Raw genomic sequence first — 19,498 nt, 5'->3', positions numbered from 1 at the left:
GGTTTCCCGCTGTCCTGGGGTCAGCAATTGCTTTCACCGTAACTTCCCGGTGCGGTCACCCATCGCTACAGTGTTGGCTCGTTTAACTTAGTTTCATTTCCTCTCTTTTATTTTTTCTTAATTTTTCTTGTATTTTCTTTTTATTTATTTCATCATTTTATGCCTGTTTATTATCACTGAAGTGTAGTTCCAAACATCCTGACTTGTCCGGACCGACATTAGGTCACTTGAGTAGTCGAATGTACGGACTACGTAAAGTGAGGGTGTTACACTTCCTCTGTGGTGACTTTGGCCTCTGCTATCTGTGGTACTCATGTAGGGAACACTTGAAGAACCTTCTGCTTTATTCTTCTTTGCCCTTCTACTGTCATCTCCTGTATAGCTAATCTCAATTTGTCGGGCTCGATCAACTACCATATCAAAAGACTGATCAGACATCATGGCCAGGTTTGCATACCTTTTGTCCAGCCTCTTTTGAAACCTCTTTACCTTCATACTTTCTGTAGTCATTGCTGTGGGGGCATATCTACTTAGTTCCAAAAATTCTGTAGCATATTCATCTACGGATCTACCATTTTGCCTTAAGGCCTCAAAGGCCCACTGCTTTTGATCTCTGAAGCTTTCTGGCACAAACCTGTTGATGAACAGTTCCACAAACTAGGTCCATGATAATCTCTCAATACGAGATAGTACATAGTCTATCATCCACTGTCTTGGCACTGGCCCCAATACATGCTGCACACACTCTATCAGCCTCCTATCAGTCAATTGCAACTCCATCCCTGCCTGTTTGCAGGATTCCAAAAATCGATAGGCATCATCTGACATATCATAAGTACCAGGCACCAACATCTTGAAATTAATTATTTATTTGTAAGGTTCCCCTTGGTGCGGTGGGCTGCTACTGTTGGGGAGGGTGGACCATATACTGTGCCATCATATCGATGGTTCTCTCCAATCCGGCTAAGGTAACTGCCATTGGGTCCATGGGATCCTGAGCCATGAAAGACTGTTCCTGAACTGGTGGCGACTGCTCTTCTACTTGAGCAGCTCTAGGTCTCCTACCCCGCCTCCTCGGGGCAATCGCCTCATCCTGTGCCGACATCTCGTCTGGCACATTCTGTTCTGGTGCAGTGCTAGCTCTTCTGCTTCTACGCATTTTCCTGAAATTCAACAGCATTAGCCCATAAAAATTCAAAATGGCATGTTACATAGCTCTATAGACTCATATTTACACACAATTATATAAAGCAGAAACTAGAAGAAAAGATGACAATACAAGGACGAATGTAGACCCTATTCTCCGCATGTGACTCATATTAAACTCTTTTCTTAGACATATATTCCCTATGAATTTGGAGCCTAAGCTCTGATACCACATTTGTCACGACCTAACCTATGGGCCGGACTGGCACTAGGACCTGGGCCAGCCTAAAGGCCTCGAGGCCGTAGTAAGCCTAACTATTTCTCAACCTAATCCTAAGGCCCATTTGGGTCCAATTTCAAAATTCAATAGGATAGAGTCCGGCTATAAAGTGGAACATTCAACGGGGAGTTTTTGACTCGCCTGACCTATAAACACAATATAAAATAAATTGGGGAGCTCAGCTCACCCTTCACATGCTCATAATATCAAAAATCCAATGGGAGCTCAGCTCCCTCATCCAATCCAGTCATACATACAGTTAACAATTTTATAGGTCCGACATAACTTTTATAATACAAGCCCAAAATAAAAACAAGTACTTTTAACACATGCGGAGTCTAAACTTGAACTCAATTAAACAAAATACATTAAATACTATTAATGGACTTGCGAAGAAGAAGAGCAGGTTAGCTACAAAAAATAATTCTCCTGCAGCCTGGAAAAATAGATAAACAGGAGTGAGCGTTCGACTTAGAGAGTAAAATACTAATTTTAATCAGAATTTCTATAGCTAACTAAAGCTAATGCATCCTAAGGCATGAAATGCAACATCATCATAAATTTTCATACAAACCACATCATAGCAATAAAAAGGCAATTTGGAGCACTCACCCACCTAACACTGTTCAAACAGTACATATACCTAGGACCTACCCATGCTGCAAAAGGATTCCAAATGCACTTCTATATCCACAAGCCACACATCCACAACTCAATCACATCACATGGCCCCTCCTAGGCCCACCCAGACAGTCAACAACCACAATTTGAAAAATTACAATTTTCTTCCTACAATTACGCCCTTTTGAAAAAACTACCCAAATGAGCTCTAAAAATTCAAAAACTTTGACTCGCGGTCTTTAGCAATATTATAGAGCTAACGCAAAAGGGATTATATTTTTCTAACCTACCACGAATATTTTATAGATTTTTAATCGAAATCAAGCACTAGATAATTATGAAAAATGAGGGTTCGGGTTTACCTATGCCAATTCTGACCCTGGAGACGCGTCCGGGATGTCTGAAAATAATGGGGTAGCCTATAACCTCTATCCAACTCGGAGACTTTTTCGGTAGCCTTTTTCCCCGGCCTGAAATTGCAGAACTGAGCAACTGTTGAATTTCTGCGAATTGAAGGTACCTACGCGAAGCCCACAACAGGGGGGTTAGTATATAATTTTTACGAAATTTTCTAAACTCATTTAATGCTCGAAAAAATACTGTGAAATCTCGCGGGACCCACCGAAAAACGATGTAGAATGCCGCGAAACTCTAGACGAGTGGAGCATTCAGGTACTCTCGGATTTTTTGTGGGGTTTACGGTTTTCGAGAAATCTAGTTCGAAAGTCAAAATGGGCTAAAACTTTCCGGATAAAAATTGGGCAAACTGCTAGATAGATTTTAGTGTTCTTGGTGTCTATGGAAAGCTCTCGAGGTGTAGAAGTATTTTGGGATAAGACCCGATCCGATTGGTAGCCGGATTGGCCGGAATAGGCCCGGAAAAGATGAAATGGAATGCTACGCTTGTAAGCGTCTTTAGGCGCATTTTTTCGGCGCTTCAGGGCGAGGGAAAAGGGCGGAGGTGGTACGCTGGCGTGTGGGGGAGGGCTGGGTGGCGGCGGTCGGCGCATAGGGAGAGGGAGGAGAGAGAAAACGCGAAAGAGAGGGAGAGTGTCGGGGGCGCGCGAAGATGAAGAAGGAAAAAGAAAGAGGGCTGGTTCGATTCGATCGGTCCGATCCGATCCGGTCCGGTTCGATTCAAGTTAACCGAAATTGAATTTTTTTACTCTGCCCTGTGACAAAAAACGAGGTCAAAAAATTCCGAAAAAATTTTAAAAAACTTAAAAAAATTCGTAGAGTGTAAATATATTTTTAGTTTTGTCATGTGGTCTTTAAATAAATTTTTAAAAATTATCAAAGTTTTATATTTTCAAAAAATCGAACCCAATTTCAAAAATTCAAAAAATTTTAAATAATTCTCCAAAATTTAAATAAAATAAATTATTAATATCTACCCATAAAATAATTAATTTAAAAATTAAGGGTGTTATAAGACAAATCAAAATGAAAACACATAGCAAAGTGCAAAATGCTAATCTTATTAAATTTACACTACCTAAGCCAAATACGAAACATTTTCCTTGGCCACTAAAAACATCAATAGAGATGGCATTTTCAGCTATGGATCAATATGATAGATTTAACAAGAAAAAAAGTTAATTTAGGCCTTTTAACTTTTTAGGAAATTATCAAATTCAACTTATTAAGTTGTGATTTTGATTTAACTCTCTTCGAAAGTAAACAAACTTCTTTCAATTTTATGAAGTAATTTATATTGAAAAATAAACAGTTTGAATAAACAGAGTGTTAATTAATTTTTTTTAACAATATTTATTTGATGGAACAATTTATTATAAAAATATTAATTTAATTAACATTTTTTTAATAAATTATATTATTTTAATAAATAATTTTAATTTCGCATCATATTGATGAAATGTTCTCTAACATAAATAAAGGCTTCCGAGACGAAATGGAATTTCCAACAAACGAGGTATCTGCATGTGGCCTGCTCTTATTTTTTGGAGGATTTTTTTTGCTTAAATTTAATTTATTATAAATTTAAAATATATATAAATTTTATATTTTTATATTTTATATTGAATTTAAATAAAAATTTTGCTATTTACGTGCTTGTGTTAATATTGATAATGGAAAATTTGCTCTGAGAAAATCATATGCTTTTTACTTTTTGCTGGGATTAATTTTATTCTATTTCTATTTGAAAATTTTTGTTTCTATAAATTATTATGAACTAGTGAAAAAAAAAGCGAAACTAATAAATAAAATGGAATTAAATTTTTTTAAATTTATTTTAATTTACTTTATATAAATTTCTTTTTTATTATTCAGTTATCACTTACACAGCCCTCGAAGACTCCGCTGGGCATATCCTTTGTTATCAACTACCAGGCTTGTACTCGTGTCAATCTGCTTTGCTTGCTACAGCACCTGCGTGTCTTAACCACAAGGCCTTTTTCCTCCTGCCTTGCCGCGTCCATACCCCTACGTGTCCCTTTGCTTCCTTGCTCACCGTCATAATTCTCCTCTATAAATAGGCTCTCGAATCATTCGGTTTCTGTACGTTGCATTCGCATTAGCGTATGGTCAAAGTGGGGGAACTCGAGAGCTTATAGTTTGGTGAGGAACATCTTTGTCAGCCAAAGAAGAAAGGGAATTCAAGCGAGGACAATGGCTTCTGGACAAGAACGAGCTGAACTTGACGCAAGGGCAAAGCAAGGAGAGACTGTTGTTCCTGGTGGAACTGGTGGCAAGAGCCTTGAAGCTCTGGAGCACCTTGCTGAAGGTATAGTTTGTATAGTTTATTTTATTTTATTTTATTTTACCAATTTCTTGGTTTCCTTCTATCTTCTTCTTTAAAGTTGTGTTGAGATTGTTTAATGGTGTCCATTTGACAAATTTTGTTATCTTTTCTGGCGGTGACTAAAGCGGAGCCGAGGAGGGCAGACGAGGAGAGATCAGCTAGGAACAGAGGGGTACAAGGAGCTGGGCCACCGTGGAGGTGAGACCAGTTAGGAGCAGATGGGGACTGAAGGGTTTCACGAGATGGGCCGCAAAGGTAGTCTTAGTTCCATAGATAAGTCTGGTGGAGAGCATGCTGCCGAGGAAGGGATTGAAATTGATGAGTCCAAGTACAGAACCCATAGCTAGGTTCTGTGAGTCGGTATCTTCTTTAACTAGTCCTTGGTGTTTGGTAGCTGTAGGGTTTCCAGGATACGTTAGTTGTAATTGGAATATGTATGGGTCGTTTTTGTTCCCAGGTTTTTTGAACCAACTCCTGCTACGTGGAGGAGACGTTCCATGCATGGCTTTTGGGTTTTCTTTAAGGCTTTTTTTGTTATATTGCCTCTTTTTGTGTAGACTGAAGTTGGCTTGTGTGAACTTCCATAATGTAAGTTATGACAGTCACTTTTGTTTCGACGTCTGTATCTTTCTGTGCGTTTCTTTTGGTTGATAATGGGATAAACTAATAATTCGATTGGTTTTCTAAGGTGTTAATAGGCTAATAGTTTTGAGACATTGCTTAAAATGGTGAAATCGAGGCATTGTTAATGGGATTAATTCACAATGAGCATCAGGATGGTCGTGAGCCAGCGAGCTAAAGTTACCGCATAAAATATACGTTATGCTGCTTTCTACAATCTTCGTCTGATTTTGGATAAAAAATTCGGGGAAGAATAGGGGGCATAAAAGGAAAAAGAAAACAAACAAAATGATTCTGCTCAAGACAAAGAGGATGCGTTATTACAAGAGAAGCCTAGAACAAGACTTTGTGTGTCTCTGGCCTGGCATTCACTTATTCGGCTCACAGTTCTTCCTACCACTGGTCTGCTATCGACTAGACATTGCCTCGTGATGAAATATTAATGACTTGTGGCTAAAGCAGTCACCAACAAACCGAGCACAAGAAAAGGCTGGGCGCTAGCCTGAAACAATAGAAAGTAAAATGGTGGTATATTGATTAGAAGAATGAAGTGTTCTAAAGCAAAGCTCAACGGCCATACTATTATTTTTTTTTTTTTATATAAGCTACGGCTGTATTAGTGTTATGAAAAATCCAACAAATATACGATCCTAGACTCCAGTACTTGACCGTTCTATAGCAACAGCATCTCATATTTATCTCATATTTCAAGTAGTTTTTGGCACAAAATCAATGCACGATATTGTTGTTGCCCGTCTTGCTAAAGTTGGAATTTTGGTAAATGTTCCCAATATAGAAAACCCGACCATTTCACCTGCGCTGAAAATTTCAAGTAACAAATCGTTTGCAATACTAGACTATACAACTCTTATGACAAACACAGCTATTTTCGTTAACTAGCATTCACATGAAGCCGTTTAAGCAGGTCATGCCAATGGTTAATCCTCAAAAAGGGGAAGATTATATGATTTACCTGATATTTAACATCATACTTGACAGGGTCCTTCAAGAAGTACTGAAACTGCAATGCACCAATGTTAGAGAAGAAAAGTATTAGCATTGTGTTCATATGTTCACAAACATATCATTTTTAGGAGAGCCAAAAGAAAGACTTTTTCCCCTATCGGAGAAATTAGTCATTATTACACAGCGCGCGATACCAGACATGTAGTCCTAGTCATATGAGATAGCAACCTCTAGAGACAGAAGCAAACATAAGTAGCAATACATCAACTGATCCTCGTGAAATGATTTAAAACATTTTAGACACAGCTGTGAAGTTTTAACGAACTCATATTATGCAGCTTGAAGGTCAAGGTAGGTTGTTTGAGCATCCTCTCTTTACATTACCAGACTGTCGTGCATATGCCGAGTTGAGGACTTTAAGGTCAACCCAAGTTGATTTGGATTTTAAGAGTAGAGATGCTATGATCATAAACAACAGCTGTCAAAGAAAATGTTGAATTGAAATTTGTTATTTTTTGTTACTTGAACTTTGAATGTGTTTTCATGAGCATGAATTGTAACCCGACCCAAATAAAAAGTAAGATATGTGATAGTAATAAAGGGCACGGGCCGATAGGCCCGGACCCAAAACTCACTACTTATCTCCTTAGGGGTGTGGGGGCAATACCCCGCACGGTATGAACCAATATAAATATTATAATATTTTGCCATTTGCGGTAAAATTGTGAGATATTCGAGAAACACACTAGGGTTAGGGTTTGAGAATTTTAAGTGATTGTAATTTACTCTTTTCATGCCCGTGAACGTACGGTTAAATCACGTTAAATCCTGTGTTATTCTTCTTCTTTTTTCTATACTGTGTGATTATGCGATTTGTGTGTATGCCTTAGATTTGCCTACCTGTCATAACAAAATTGAAATGTTGTAAGTTCTGTTTTAGAAAAGAGAGACCAGAAGATGGAAATGGCTGGACACAAAAGAGAAAATTGATATTTATGGGCTCAACATCACATCTAAGGCAATATGCTTGTGAATAATTCCCATATGTAGGTTGCTAAGGATTTTTCAATTTTTCTTCACAAATGCAGGTTGAAGCAAAGAGGATATCAATCAACGTGAACAGAATCAAATCACTACAGATTACGTGATATATGTTTGGAACAACATTATAATATAAGTTTAAAGAAGCATTCTTTACCTGGAAAACTATCTGAGGAAGTATCAAAGCAAGCAAGGCCAAAGCATAATAAGGTTTACCAGCTCCTAGCAGATAACCTACATTCATGATAAGGCGCGGGTTGAACAAATTATATGATAACTAAACATAAAAAACATGATAATTGAATCTATCATAAATTGCATACCAGCTACTGAGATCTGAGTTATGTCAATGGCACCAACGCAAATCCATTTTGCAGTTTCAGCGCCAAAAGCAACTGGAAGTGACTGTTCAAACAGTAGTAGCAACCAAAAGTTACAACCAAGAAAAACATACAATGATGAGCAATATTTCATTTGACGACACAGGAATTTCACATTATGAGCATGTGTAGTGGACAATATTAACCTGAAGGCCCAATGCTCTATCTCCTTCAATACTTTTGAAGTCATTTACAATGGCAATTCCCAGCTGATGTTAAAAACAACAATTGTGAATTAATAAAGGTTGGATAAGACAAATAATTTGCATATGAAGGTAGTTCAATTAACACATACCCCAGCTATACTATACAAGAGAGTCAGAACTATAATATCTGGTGTAAGGGTTCCAAACAAAGCTTGACCAGCCCACCTATCAATCAGAGATTAAACCCAAAACTTCCTGTAAAATAATGAATAGTTCATAGGTTCTTACTTTCTATAATTAGAACATATTAGAAAAATAAATTTTTATAATTCTTAGTTGGTTTTGAGTTGCTTGGCCATTGCAAACTAGTTAACGTATGAGATCTAAATATAACAAGAAGCAGATAGGTGCTCCTCATGAAATGACATGGAATAAATTAAGCAAAATGGTGACCATCCAATTTACGATTTATCACTTGTCATGAGTGCTTCTTTTTTTGTTGTTTTAATGATCCACAAAACTTCTATACTATTCAAGAGAAAAGAGTTGTTCTAAATCATTTGTTGGTATACAAAATTACAAAGAATCTGCTGATCACACTCACCAGAGTTGTCCTGCTCACCTCATATTCATGGTGTGCACTGTGCACTACATTGACCACCATAGAATACCTTAAAACTTTCTTCTTTTAAGAGAGAATACAAATATACATGGCTAGTTGATCAAGTAGATTTCAACAATCAAAGAACACCATACAGTCCTATTAACATCAATTTTACAAGAGGAGTAAAAAGGATGATCTCACACCATGGCAAACTGATATAGCTTGCTCCCAGGGCAAAATTTCCAATCCATCCATTTTGTTTCAGCTGCAATAATGTTTGGACCAAGTAAGGCTTTAATTTTTTTCCCCTTTTTGTGTAACATGAAAGTAAGACGGTTTGTCTTGAGATAGAGCAAACTAACCTTCAAAGGTGGAGCAGAATATATGTATGACAGTAAGGATCCACCCAGAGCAAGGTAGAATACTACGGGGTAGTCATGCCCAGCCTACAAAGTACAAGGATTCAACAGTTGGCATTAATCTTATAAACCGGGAAAAAAAAAGTATCAACCATTTAAATTACCTACCCATACATCCAACAAACCAGCCAAGCTAAGCCCTCCTAGAAGCAGTACCCAGATTTGCGTAATGACCTACGGTAAGTTTCAAGAAAAAGATAAAAGGTCAAGTGAATTGGGCTTATTTATGTAAACTTATAAAATAGAGTTGTTTTGCAGACCTCATTCTCAGAAATAGCCCCTGATGGAATTGGACGATAAGGTTCATTAATAGCATCGATTTCTCGGTCATAATAATCATTGAGCGTCTACGGAAGTGAAAAAGAGATTGCAAAATTTGATGTCAAATATTTAAATTCATTCAAACACCATGTCCACACCTGAAAAAGGTACCTGAGTGTAGCCAGTAAGAAATGGACCAGACATCATCATGCAAACAATTGATTTGGCAACATCCTCCAAGTTCCACTGAAAGTTCCCTGTAAAGTAAGCAAAGTAGTGCCAGAAGTAAGTGCAGGTTACTCGATTTGTAATCATTTTTCCGTACATAGATGAGAAAGCTATTAACTAAGCATGCATCGATTGTAAAGAAGTTTATCATAATCAATGGACTGCTTAAGCTATCTAGCTATCCACATGCCATGGAGCAGGAGACATGTTAATCCACACAACTATTAACAAATACAGTAACATTATGCACGGCTATATGGGGGCAACGAGAAGAAAGGTGAATATCTCTATCCTATTATGTTATGGAAATTGAAAAATAGACAAGGGAAGGGGGAATATTCTTATTTTGTTTGGGTGGAGTGGGAACGGAAAGGGATTATAATAGCAAAAAGACAAATAACCCTCTATCCTTCAGCTTAGTGATAATACAAGCTAAACTTTTTATCTAATTCTCAAAACTAAACTGCTTGGTAAAAACTGAAACTAGGAGGATGTTATCCAAAACTCAACAGAGTAATTACAAAATTATCTATCATATTATGTTTTATGAATGAAAATAATTAGTTGTTATAAGCTTTGCATCTCTTGTATTTTTGGGCATTGGACAAATTATAACACAAATTCCTGCAGACATTAAGAAGATGAAATAATAAGAATGAGCATGCACTGGAAAAATGCTTCATAATTCATTGATTGCATGAGAAAACGGCCAGGGAAAGTTTCAAAATGCCAGAATACGCTGGTCACTACGAGCTGATAATGTGAGGCTTTTCATACACAATTGCTGTAGGACTATATATTGAAAAGCACGATTAGAAATAAAAATACTTTAAATCTCTGTTGGGATTATAAATCCCATATTGGAAAGTACAAACATAAAAGAGTAAATATAAGTGATTTAGATTACAACTTATTTTAATGTGTAAAGCAATCTAATCACTCATATATGTCTAAAATAAAATGAATTAATACCAAATTTGTTCAGCACTCTCTTTAAAATTAATAATCTCATAACAAAATTACCAGAAGCAGCAGCTCCACAAATTACTCCCCAGACCAAAGGAGGCCAAGTAACAGGTTTTGTGAGTTGAAGCCGGATCTTCCATTTGTTCTGCATGATAAGTATCGCTCAATCAGCATATCAAAACGTGACAGATCTTCCATTTCTTCCAGAAAATCAGTTTAAACCTCCATTAGAAATAGGCATTAAGTGGGTCTTCAGATATACAGTTTAATGTTTGACATTTGAACAAGGAAACAGGATCACACATACAACAATACAAATTCAAGTCGTCTGTCAACCAGTCCTCCAGAGATGCCGGCAACATTTCTCTTTTACCTCACAAATTCCAAGCCAGTGATTGTTAACGCAATTAATAAAAGAACTTGAACTTGCTACCCTTTTCTCACTTTTTCTGACAAGTCCGCTGCATTCAGCTTATGCCATGATTATAAGAAAAACCTTCATTTCCTATTTATTCTACGTGCTTTCACATACCGAATCTCAATTATGGACCTATGATAAATTAGAATTGGATATTCTCTGGAGTCAGCAACAGAAATTAGCAGGAAAAATTCACGGGAAAAAAATAGCCAATAAAATTTCAAATTTTACTAGCACCAGAGCAAGACATTAAACATTAAACAAATAAAAAATAGAAATATATGAATTAGAACTCAGTAAATTATCTCAATTCAGCACTCACTGTTTCTTGCTTGGCTCCTTTAATACCAAGAAGCTGGTTGAAGCTTGAACCACTACCGGCGGGAGCCTTATCCGGAGCCTGAGGTTTAACTATCATATACACAAAAAAAAAAGCACTAATTCAAAAAAAAAATTCACAAAAAACAAACAACAGAAATTCCAAAAATCACCTACAAAATTGAAAAGCAGAAAAACTCAAAAACCTTCATTTGCATCAGTCTCTGCTGCTCTAATCGTAAGCCTACGCCCTGGAAACACCACAAATCGTTCTCAGTAACAGAAGAATAACAGAAAATTATATCTAGCACTAACAGAGCCCGGACAGTTGACTAACTTGTGGCAGAAATAGAGAGAGGAGAGAGAAGTGACCGAGTCCGAACTCGTCTAGTATGGATATTGGATACACTCATGGATAAAACGGTGCTCAGAGAAGACGCCATTGAAGATAAAAAGCTGCTAATGTAGCCGGCAGAGATTGGCGGAGATAGTTAATAGTAGAGTTAGTACAATGATAAACTCCACCAGTCAATAAAAATATTTGTCGGAGGGAGGAAGGGAGAGTTGGTTCATCTGTGCTTGATTGTACTCAAAGTGAGGTCTGTCGGTTACGTGGCATCTCTGTAGTGGTGGATTTGGAGATTGATTGGGACCCTATCTCGGGGATATCGTCCGTTGGTAGCTTTTTCACATCCAGTTAAAATGAATTTTCAATATTTTAAGATTGGTTATAAAGGAACACCCGTTTACTTAAAATTGTAATATAAAATTTTTAAAATTTATATAATAAAATTTTTAAAATTTAAAAATTTATATAATAAAATTTTTTTATTTTTTAATAGTTAATTTATAAATAACCATTGATATAAGCAATTTGAAAAAATAATCACGTGAATAATTATTATTATATTTTTAAATATAAATTTTTTTAATTAATTGTTATATATTTGATATTTTATTATTTATATAGATAAAATTTTTTAATAATTAATTTATTAAAAAATTATAGCTAATTTTATTATTATTATTATAAAGGGAATAAAGAATATTTTACATCACTACTACTTTAAATTTTATAAATCAATCATAAAAAATAAAAAAATATATATTGTATTAATTTTAAAATTTAAAGAATTTATATTATTTTTTTAATTTAAAAATAAATCTATTATAACCCTAAAATTTGGAGACGAATTTTCAAGGTGCTCATGTAAGGATTAACAGTAGGTCATCATTTACGAAATAAAAAACCATGAAATGATCACTAAAAAAATAAAAAAGAATAGGTTATTGTTTCGTGAATAATTAATTTTAGTAAAATTTTAATTTAAAATTTAAATTTACCCTTAATGTTTAAATTCTATAATTATAATTATAATTTAATTACAATGCATGTTGGGTTCATCTAAACCACATAATGTGTTAGGTTATGTTTTTTTTTTTTAATGAAGTTTATTACTACTTTAAAATTTAAAATTTTAATTAAACATAATTAAAATTAAATAATTTTAATGAGATGAAAAATAATTTAAATAGTAAAATCAATGTTAAATAAAATAATAATTTAAACTTATTTATTTAATAAATAAAATAATATAAGAAGGTAAATATTATATATTTTATTCATTATTCAACTACTAATATATAATATTTTGCAATTTGTAATTAGATTTTGAATTGCCAATGAAGTTGGTAGTAACGTGTACTGTCCTCGGATATTTTTTTTAAGGGTGCGAGAAATAGGTAAGCTACAATGCTTTTCATTTACTTATTATCATATTTATGGGATAAATTTTAAAAATTCACTATAATATAATTATTATTAAATTTAAAAATATAATATAAAATTTTTTAAATTTTAAAATTTTATATAATAAAATTTTCTAATCTTTTATAGTTGATTTATGTAATTCAAAATAATAATAATAATAAGAATAATAGTGATAAAATTAATTATAATTTTTTTTAAAATTAATTATAAAAAAAATCTTAACCATATAAAATAATAAAATACTATACATATGACAGCTAATTAGAAAGAATTTATATTCAAAAAAGCAATAATGGTTCATATTATCACCATTTTAGATTATTTATATTTGTATATTATTTATAAATTAGTTATTAAAATTTTAAAAAAATTTACTATATAAAAATTTAAAAATTAAAAAATTTTATATTATATTCTCAAGTTCAGTAATTATTATGTTATAACTCTTAAAATTAAAAAATAATTATTTAAATTTATCCCTTTTTTATGATAAGAAAGTAATAAAGTAATTCGTTGATGTATAATTCATTGATTATTATTTAATTTATTAAATTTATATTAAAAAAAATTATTAATAAATTTCATACTAAATGATAAATTTGGCAAAATTCCGTATAGGAGGTGGGATTTTAAAACCCTTTAAAGATGAATTTTGTGAAAACTCTCAAACTGTTGTATCTTTTTCTCTTATATTATATGAAAAATTCATAAATAGAATAAAACTTCCATTATTAGGCCATTAAATTACTTTAATTAAATGGCATGTTAATGATTAATTAATTAATTAATTAATCTAACATATATTTTCTGAAGCTGAAGCAGGAAAATATATTATTTTCACATTTTCATTATATTTAATAATTAATTTTTTATGTATGCACCTGAAAGAAAAATAATAAAAAAAAAAGGCAAAACCATTTTTTTTTCAAAGAAAAGCAAAACCACTTAAAAAAATAAAAAGGTCTCCCTGATTCCTATCTCATCGAAACAAAAACCTTCTCAAAAATCTCTATCCATTAAAATAAAATAAAATAAATGTCATTTAATACGGTTGAAATAGTTGACCTATGAGAAAGCAGCATGTATAAAAGCGAGATCCGATTTAAAATTTAAGATGTGATATATTTAATGAGATTTTTTTATTAAATAAATAAATTTTATATATTTATTTATTAAATTTATGATGAATTTAAATTTATAATTTTTCATTTATCATCAAGAAAGATGATAATAATAGCAAACAGCACTAGCCACAATAAGATAACAAATTCGTCAAATTTAAAACAGCTTCAATACATGCAATACAACAAAACCCTTGATCACATGTACGCATTAAGATTACATACAAATCCTCCTTCCCATCTGTCTTTCTCACTCAAAACCCAAAATCAGCAGCATGAATGAGGCGAGTGAGCACCAGCGCCACCAACATCAGCACACAGGCAATATATATATATATATATATATATAGAAGGCTAAATTATAAAAATAACCTCATAAAATTAAACTATTTAATTTATTAATGTGCTTAAAAACTTGTCACGTGTCATATTTTATAATTCAAATGACTTAATAATTTATCAAATAATATTTACTTGATATAAAATTAATTACTTTAAAATTTAATTTATCCTACTTAATTTTAAAATTTAAATATTTATTTTTTTATTCATTTCACTTCCTACAAATTTGTAACATTTTTATTTTTGCTTTTTGTATCTTTTGATTTTATACATGAACTAATTTATAATATAATATAAATCATTCATCAAAATTTAAAATTCAAAATTAAATCATATTTTTATCTGTTACTATTAAATAATTTATTTATTAATACTATAAAATAAATTTATTATAATTTTTCTTGAATATTGAGTATATGACTTATTAAAATCTCTAACTTTTTACTTGCTTATGGCAATAATTTAATTATTTTATATTTTTAAATTTGCATAATTATTTTTTAATTATTTATTATGTTTTATTTTTTTAATTCATTATGTTTATAATAACAATGGTTTTTCATTTTTTTTTTTGCATAATTGCATACTATATTTCAAAAAATAAATATTCTTTTAAAAAATATAGAGTTTGAAAATAAAAGGACTAGAATAAAGAGATATACCATTAATCATACAACTTTTTTGTGATTTGTATAAAAAAATAAATGTTGTTTTGACAAAACACAAAATATTTTATAGGAAAATTAAACAATGAAGATTTGCAATTACTGATAAGTATAAAAAAATTCAAAATTAGAAGAACAAACTTAAGACTTCAAAAAAAAAAAGGAGAACAATAAAATGCAAATCATAAATTAAGAAATTATTTGACATTTATTATTATTATAATAATATTTAAGATTTTATTTTTAGCATATTTATTATTATAATCATTATGAACAAACTATTTATAACAATATATAAGCTATAAAGCTTTTCATTTACTTATTATCATATTTATGGGATAAATTTTAAAAGTTGTCATTAAATTTTAGGGGTTGTAATAAAATCATCCTTAAATTTAAAATATAATAGAAAATCCCTTAAATTTTAAATTTTTACACAGTAAAATCATTCTAATCCTTCATAGCTGGTTTATGCAATTTAGAATAACAGTAACAAGAATAATAGTTGTAAAATCAACTGTAATTTTTATCATACCTTACCCTTCCGTAAGGCATAACATGATCCCATAGTATACCTAATGAATTACCGAACTTCGCCTACCGATAACCCATTAAATATACTACAAGTGATTTTAAAATAATTTTCATTCATTTTAAAAATGGTGGATAATATTGAATAATTATTCAAACCATTAATTTAAGTTTAGGTCATCAATAAAATTTTTTATTAAATTAGGATTTTCGAAAATTTTAGAGAAATTTTCGAAGAGTGCAGGCTAAAAACGGATAAAACAGTTCTTCAAAACCTGTTAAAAACACTCACAATATTTATAATTCCCACAACTCCATTGATACTCATCACCATCCATTCTCAATTCAACACAATTTCAAGCAAAATCACAATTTATAGAATTCTCAAAGAAGTTTAACTACTGCATTTATAAAAAAAATAAACAAGTTTATATTACAAATGTCACACCTTACCCCTCTGTAAGGCATAACATGATCCCGTAGAATACCTAATGAACTATCGAACTTCACCTACTGATAACTCATTAAGTACCCTACAAGGGATTTTAAAACAATTTTCTTATTTTTGATAAGTGGTGAGCATTTTCTAATAAGTGTTTAAAACATTTAGTTAAAATTAAAACTAATTAATATTTTTGGCCCATTTTATTTTTACGCAAATTTTATAAAAATTTTGACAGAGTTCCCTCTGTATTTTGAGAAAACAGTTATTCAAATACCTGTAAAAAGCACTTCTAAAAATTGTTCTCAACAACTGCTTCAATATACTCAATCTCAATCAATTTCTCAACACATTTATCAACTTTCAAATTTCAAATCCACTATCTAATGATCATCAAAATACTAGCAATCCATTTCATTCAAATTAAATAAAATAGTTCCATTCATATTTCATTAGAAACAAAACAATTTAGATACATCATTATAAAATTTACATTAAAAGAATTTCAAACTACAATATATATTACAACTTTATACAAATTTTATACAAACTGCTCAAGACCCATTTTTTTACATGTCCATATATTTATGTGTAATATATACATCAAAAGAAATATTTACAGTTAGGGTATAAATTATACCCGAAGACTTCAAGCTGAATGATCCTCAATCTTCAGCAGCTCAGTCTGCTGCTCCTCTAGTCTCCAAATCTGCGACAACAATAAAAGCTATCGCTGAGTACTAGGACTCAGTGGTGCACAACATACTAAAATAATCTTTATGCAAAATATAAATCACATTTATTCAAAAGTTTGACTAAACTGAGCATTAAACACAAAACATGAATTATGAGGTTTTAATGCAAACCAAGTTCATTTCGAAGTATCAAAACACATTTCATAAAACCCACAGTTAGATCATGCCATTCGAAACAAATAGAATCTCAATAGCCAGAGGCTAAAGAGAAATCACATTACAAGGATAGCTAGCTCAGATATATGGATATCCATTCACATCCTCTTCTACTGGCACACCTCAACACTTCTCCAGAGAAGGAATCAAAATTCGAAACTAATTACCCCCACTAGTCATGCTAGTGAGGTGTTCAAATATATGGTCATGACACTGTGGTTTCAAAACTTATCTTAACAATTTGCTAAACATTGTCATTTCAAATATACACAATAACTTTCACAATTTAAATCAAACATCATAAGAATGTCATAATTCAATATTTTACATTATTCAAAATAGTATGCAGAAGATAATTATAAAAAGTATACGTTGTGCATAAACCTCAAGCTAGTAGCCTCTTGACCTTGACTCGGTTCCTCGGGTTCTTTCCCGATATTCTTTCCAACTGAAACACATAATTTTATAGTGTTTCAGTACCATAATTTAACATAAATCCAAAAATAAATTTAGCCTTATTTTTACTTAGCTCTAACGTGCTAAACTCGACGTTCTCGAAATTTTGTGTTTCGGGTTACTATTCACTGCACTATTCAAGTCAAATTATTGACTTTCTAAGGCTTAATAGGTATGGGAATTCCAACTTCACCCACATACCACATTTTGGTCACTAAACTTGTTGGTTTTGGTCATTTTTTCAAAACTTAGGTCTTTTAGGCAAAATTGTCAAATTTTCAATTTTGGTGTCCCTAATTGTACTGTTTCATTGGTCAGTTTACTATTGGAATTTGGCAAAACTTTCTTCATAAAAAATGTTCCTTATTGTCTTAAGTTTATTCTCCTTTTTGAATCACCCCAATTGGAGTTTTGTAGCTCAAGTTATAAGCAATTTATGTTTACTGTTCATGCTGCAGAATTTTATTCTGGCAGATTATTGATTCCAACTTTGTTCAGCAATTTGATCAAGTTAGGTCCATAATTTAGTCTAATTTTCTTCATATGAAATGTTCTACTATGTCTTAGGTTTCCATCGGTTCAAGAATCACCTAAATCAGAGTTTTCTAGAGAGAGTTATAGCCATCGAAACTTTACTGTTCATATGGCAATCTGCAGTTCTGCAGATTCAGGTCACTAACTTTGCTCAGTATTTTGATTGGGTTAATGGGATAATTTGGGTTGGTGTTCTTCATTAAAGTTTTAGATCTATATCTTATCTAATTACTGGTAAAATTTCAGGTCATTTTGACCTGCCTAGCTCGAGTTATGACCAAATGAACAAACACTGTTCATTTGGTCAGTTTGTGCAGAGGCAGCATGCGATTTTCCGACTTCGGCCACTTTGTTCACTAGGTTTTAGTCACTTTTTGGGCAGGCTTCTTAAATGAAAATTGTGTCATTTAGTGCCTATTTTCATCCTCAATTGGTCCCATATCCATTGGACTTGTAAAATTCCATTTTTGGTCCCTCAAAGTTGATTTTTGTCTTGCTACAGCAACATGACCTTATCCAATCCGAATTAGCTTTTAATTCCAACACTTCTAACACACTTAATTAGGTCACAAATGACCATTTCTCACTTCACATTAGGTCAAAGACACCATTTACAAGTTTCTCATATTTTTGGTCTCTAAACCCTAATATTCAAAACCCTAACTCACTAATTTTGTTGCATTTAACCAATTCAAATCATACTAACATCACTCCATCACTCAATTAAGCTTCCATACATATTGAATTCAATCAAATTCATGCATACACACATCAAACCCTAGCTGGCCTAAATTCAGCTTTGGTCCCTCACAATTATTTTTGTTTCATTTTAAGTTACTTTCTAAGTTAATTAAACTAAGAACATAGAGATTTAACAAAAGAATTAAAATTTACATACTAACCTTTGTTTGATTTTCCAATCACTAATTTTCTTCCCTTTTTTCTTCTTTCTTGCTTCTTCAATCTCCTCTTCTAGTAGCCCAAACAAAGCTTAATCATAATTTAGTAGAATTTTGGGAAATTTATGGGGTTGATTCAAGCTTTGAAAGCTTGAATTTCATGGCTATGGAGGAAACTAAGGAGAAAAGAGAGAGAGATGAGAGATGCACGTTTTTTATTTGAAGTAGAAGAATGATTTTTTTTTTTTCTTTTATTTTGTCTTTTATCTCTTTAGGAAGACCAAAAATCTAAATAAGTAAATAAATTAATTTTATTCTTTATAGCATCATGCATGAGGTCATGCATGATGTCATCACCTTTTGACTTTTCCATTTTCTCTTTTTTTTTTTTAATTTTTCTATTAGTTCTTTAATTTAATTCTAGATTCCGAAATTTTCTTTTCTCCGATTTTATTTAACAGTTAGGTCAGAAGTCAGCTCTCGGGGTCAATTGACCAAATTGCCCCTCACCGGTTTATCCCGGTTTGTAATTAATTCCATATTTCTTCCGGCTCTCTGACCTAATTATTTGACTGGCTTAACAATTCTTTTTCGTGATCTTCTCTTTTCCACTGTGTTCATAAGGGTCCTAAGGACCGCGACGTCAT

At 32.3% G+C, this 19,498-nt stretch overlaps 2 protein-coding genes across 3 annotated transcripts; one reads left to right on the top strand and one right to left on the bottom strand.

The window, feature by feature from the left end:
- Positions 1-4,510: 4,510 nt before the first annotated feature.
- On the top strand, positions 4,511-5,428 carry LOC110672570 (carrot ABA-induced in somatic embryos 3). The gene is given in 2 exon segments (XM_058144160.1): positions 4,511-4,798; positions 4,937-5,428. Coding segments are annotated over 2 exon segments (342 nt in total). The 5' UTR covers positions 4,511-4,678; the 3' UTR covers positions 5,159-5,428.
- Positions 5,429-5,607: 179 nt separating this feature from the next.
- LOC110672569 (chlorophyll synthase, chloroplastic) lies at positions 5,608-11,713 on the bottom strand. Of its 2 annotated transcripts, XM_021835369.2 has the most exons (15): positions 11,517-11,710; positions 11,386-11,430; positions 11,184-11,272; positions 10,501-10,588; positions 9,421-9,506; positions 9,249-9,335; positions 9,097-9,162; positions 8,932-9,015; positions 8,773-8,834; positions 8,115-8,190; positions 7,966-8,028; positions 7,763-7,844; positions 7,597-7,673; positions 6,406-6,453; positions 5,608-5,934 (listed from the first exon to the last, which is right to left on the bottom strand). In XM_021835369.2, exons 1-15 carry the CDS (start codon positions 11,620-11,622, stop codon positions 5,872-5,874), a joined length of 1,122 nt encoding a protein of 373 aa, XP_021691061.1. In that variant the 5' UTR covers positions 11,623-11,710; the 3' UTR covers positions 5,608-5,871. The 2 variants fall into 2 exon arrangements, with proteins under 2 accessions (XP_021691061.1, XP_021691060.1); XM_021835368.2 differs by lacking the exons at positions 5,608-5,934; positions 6,406-6,453 and adding an exon at positions 6,473-6,876 and having other exon boundaries at positions 11,517-11,713.
- Between the last annotated feature and the right edge of the window lie 7,785 nt (positions 11,714-19,498).

This window comes from Hevea brasiliensis, chromosome 3 (assembly GCF_030052815.1).
Source record: "Hevea brasiliensis isolate MT/VB/25A 57/8 chromosome 3, ASM3005281v1, whole genome shotgun sequence".
Classification (NCBI taxonomy): domain Eukaryota; kingdom Viridiplantae; phylum Streptophyta; class Magnoliopsida; order Malpighiales; family Euphorbiaceae; genus Hevea; species Hevea brasiliensis.
Note: the sequence above shows the minus strand (reverse complement) of the source record. Positions and strands in the feature narration are given on the sequence as shown.

Excerpts from the sequence above, each read along its gene's own strand:
- LOC110672569 (XM_021835368.2), bottom strand. The coding sequence starts at position 11,622 with ATGGCGTCTTCTCTGAGCACCGTTTTATCCATGAGTGTATCCAATATC. Across the intron at positions 11,431-11,516 it reads TCTCTCTATTTCTGCCACAA|GGCGTAGGCTTACGATTAGA; the intron begins GTTAGTCAACTG and ends TGGTGTTTCCAG. Across the intron at positions 6,877-7,596 it reads TTCCTCAGATAGTTTTCCAG|CTGTTGTTTATGATCATAGC; the intron begins GTAAAGAATGCT and ends TTTCTTTGACAG.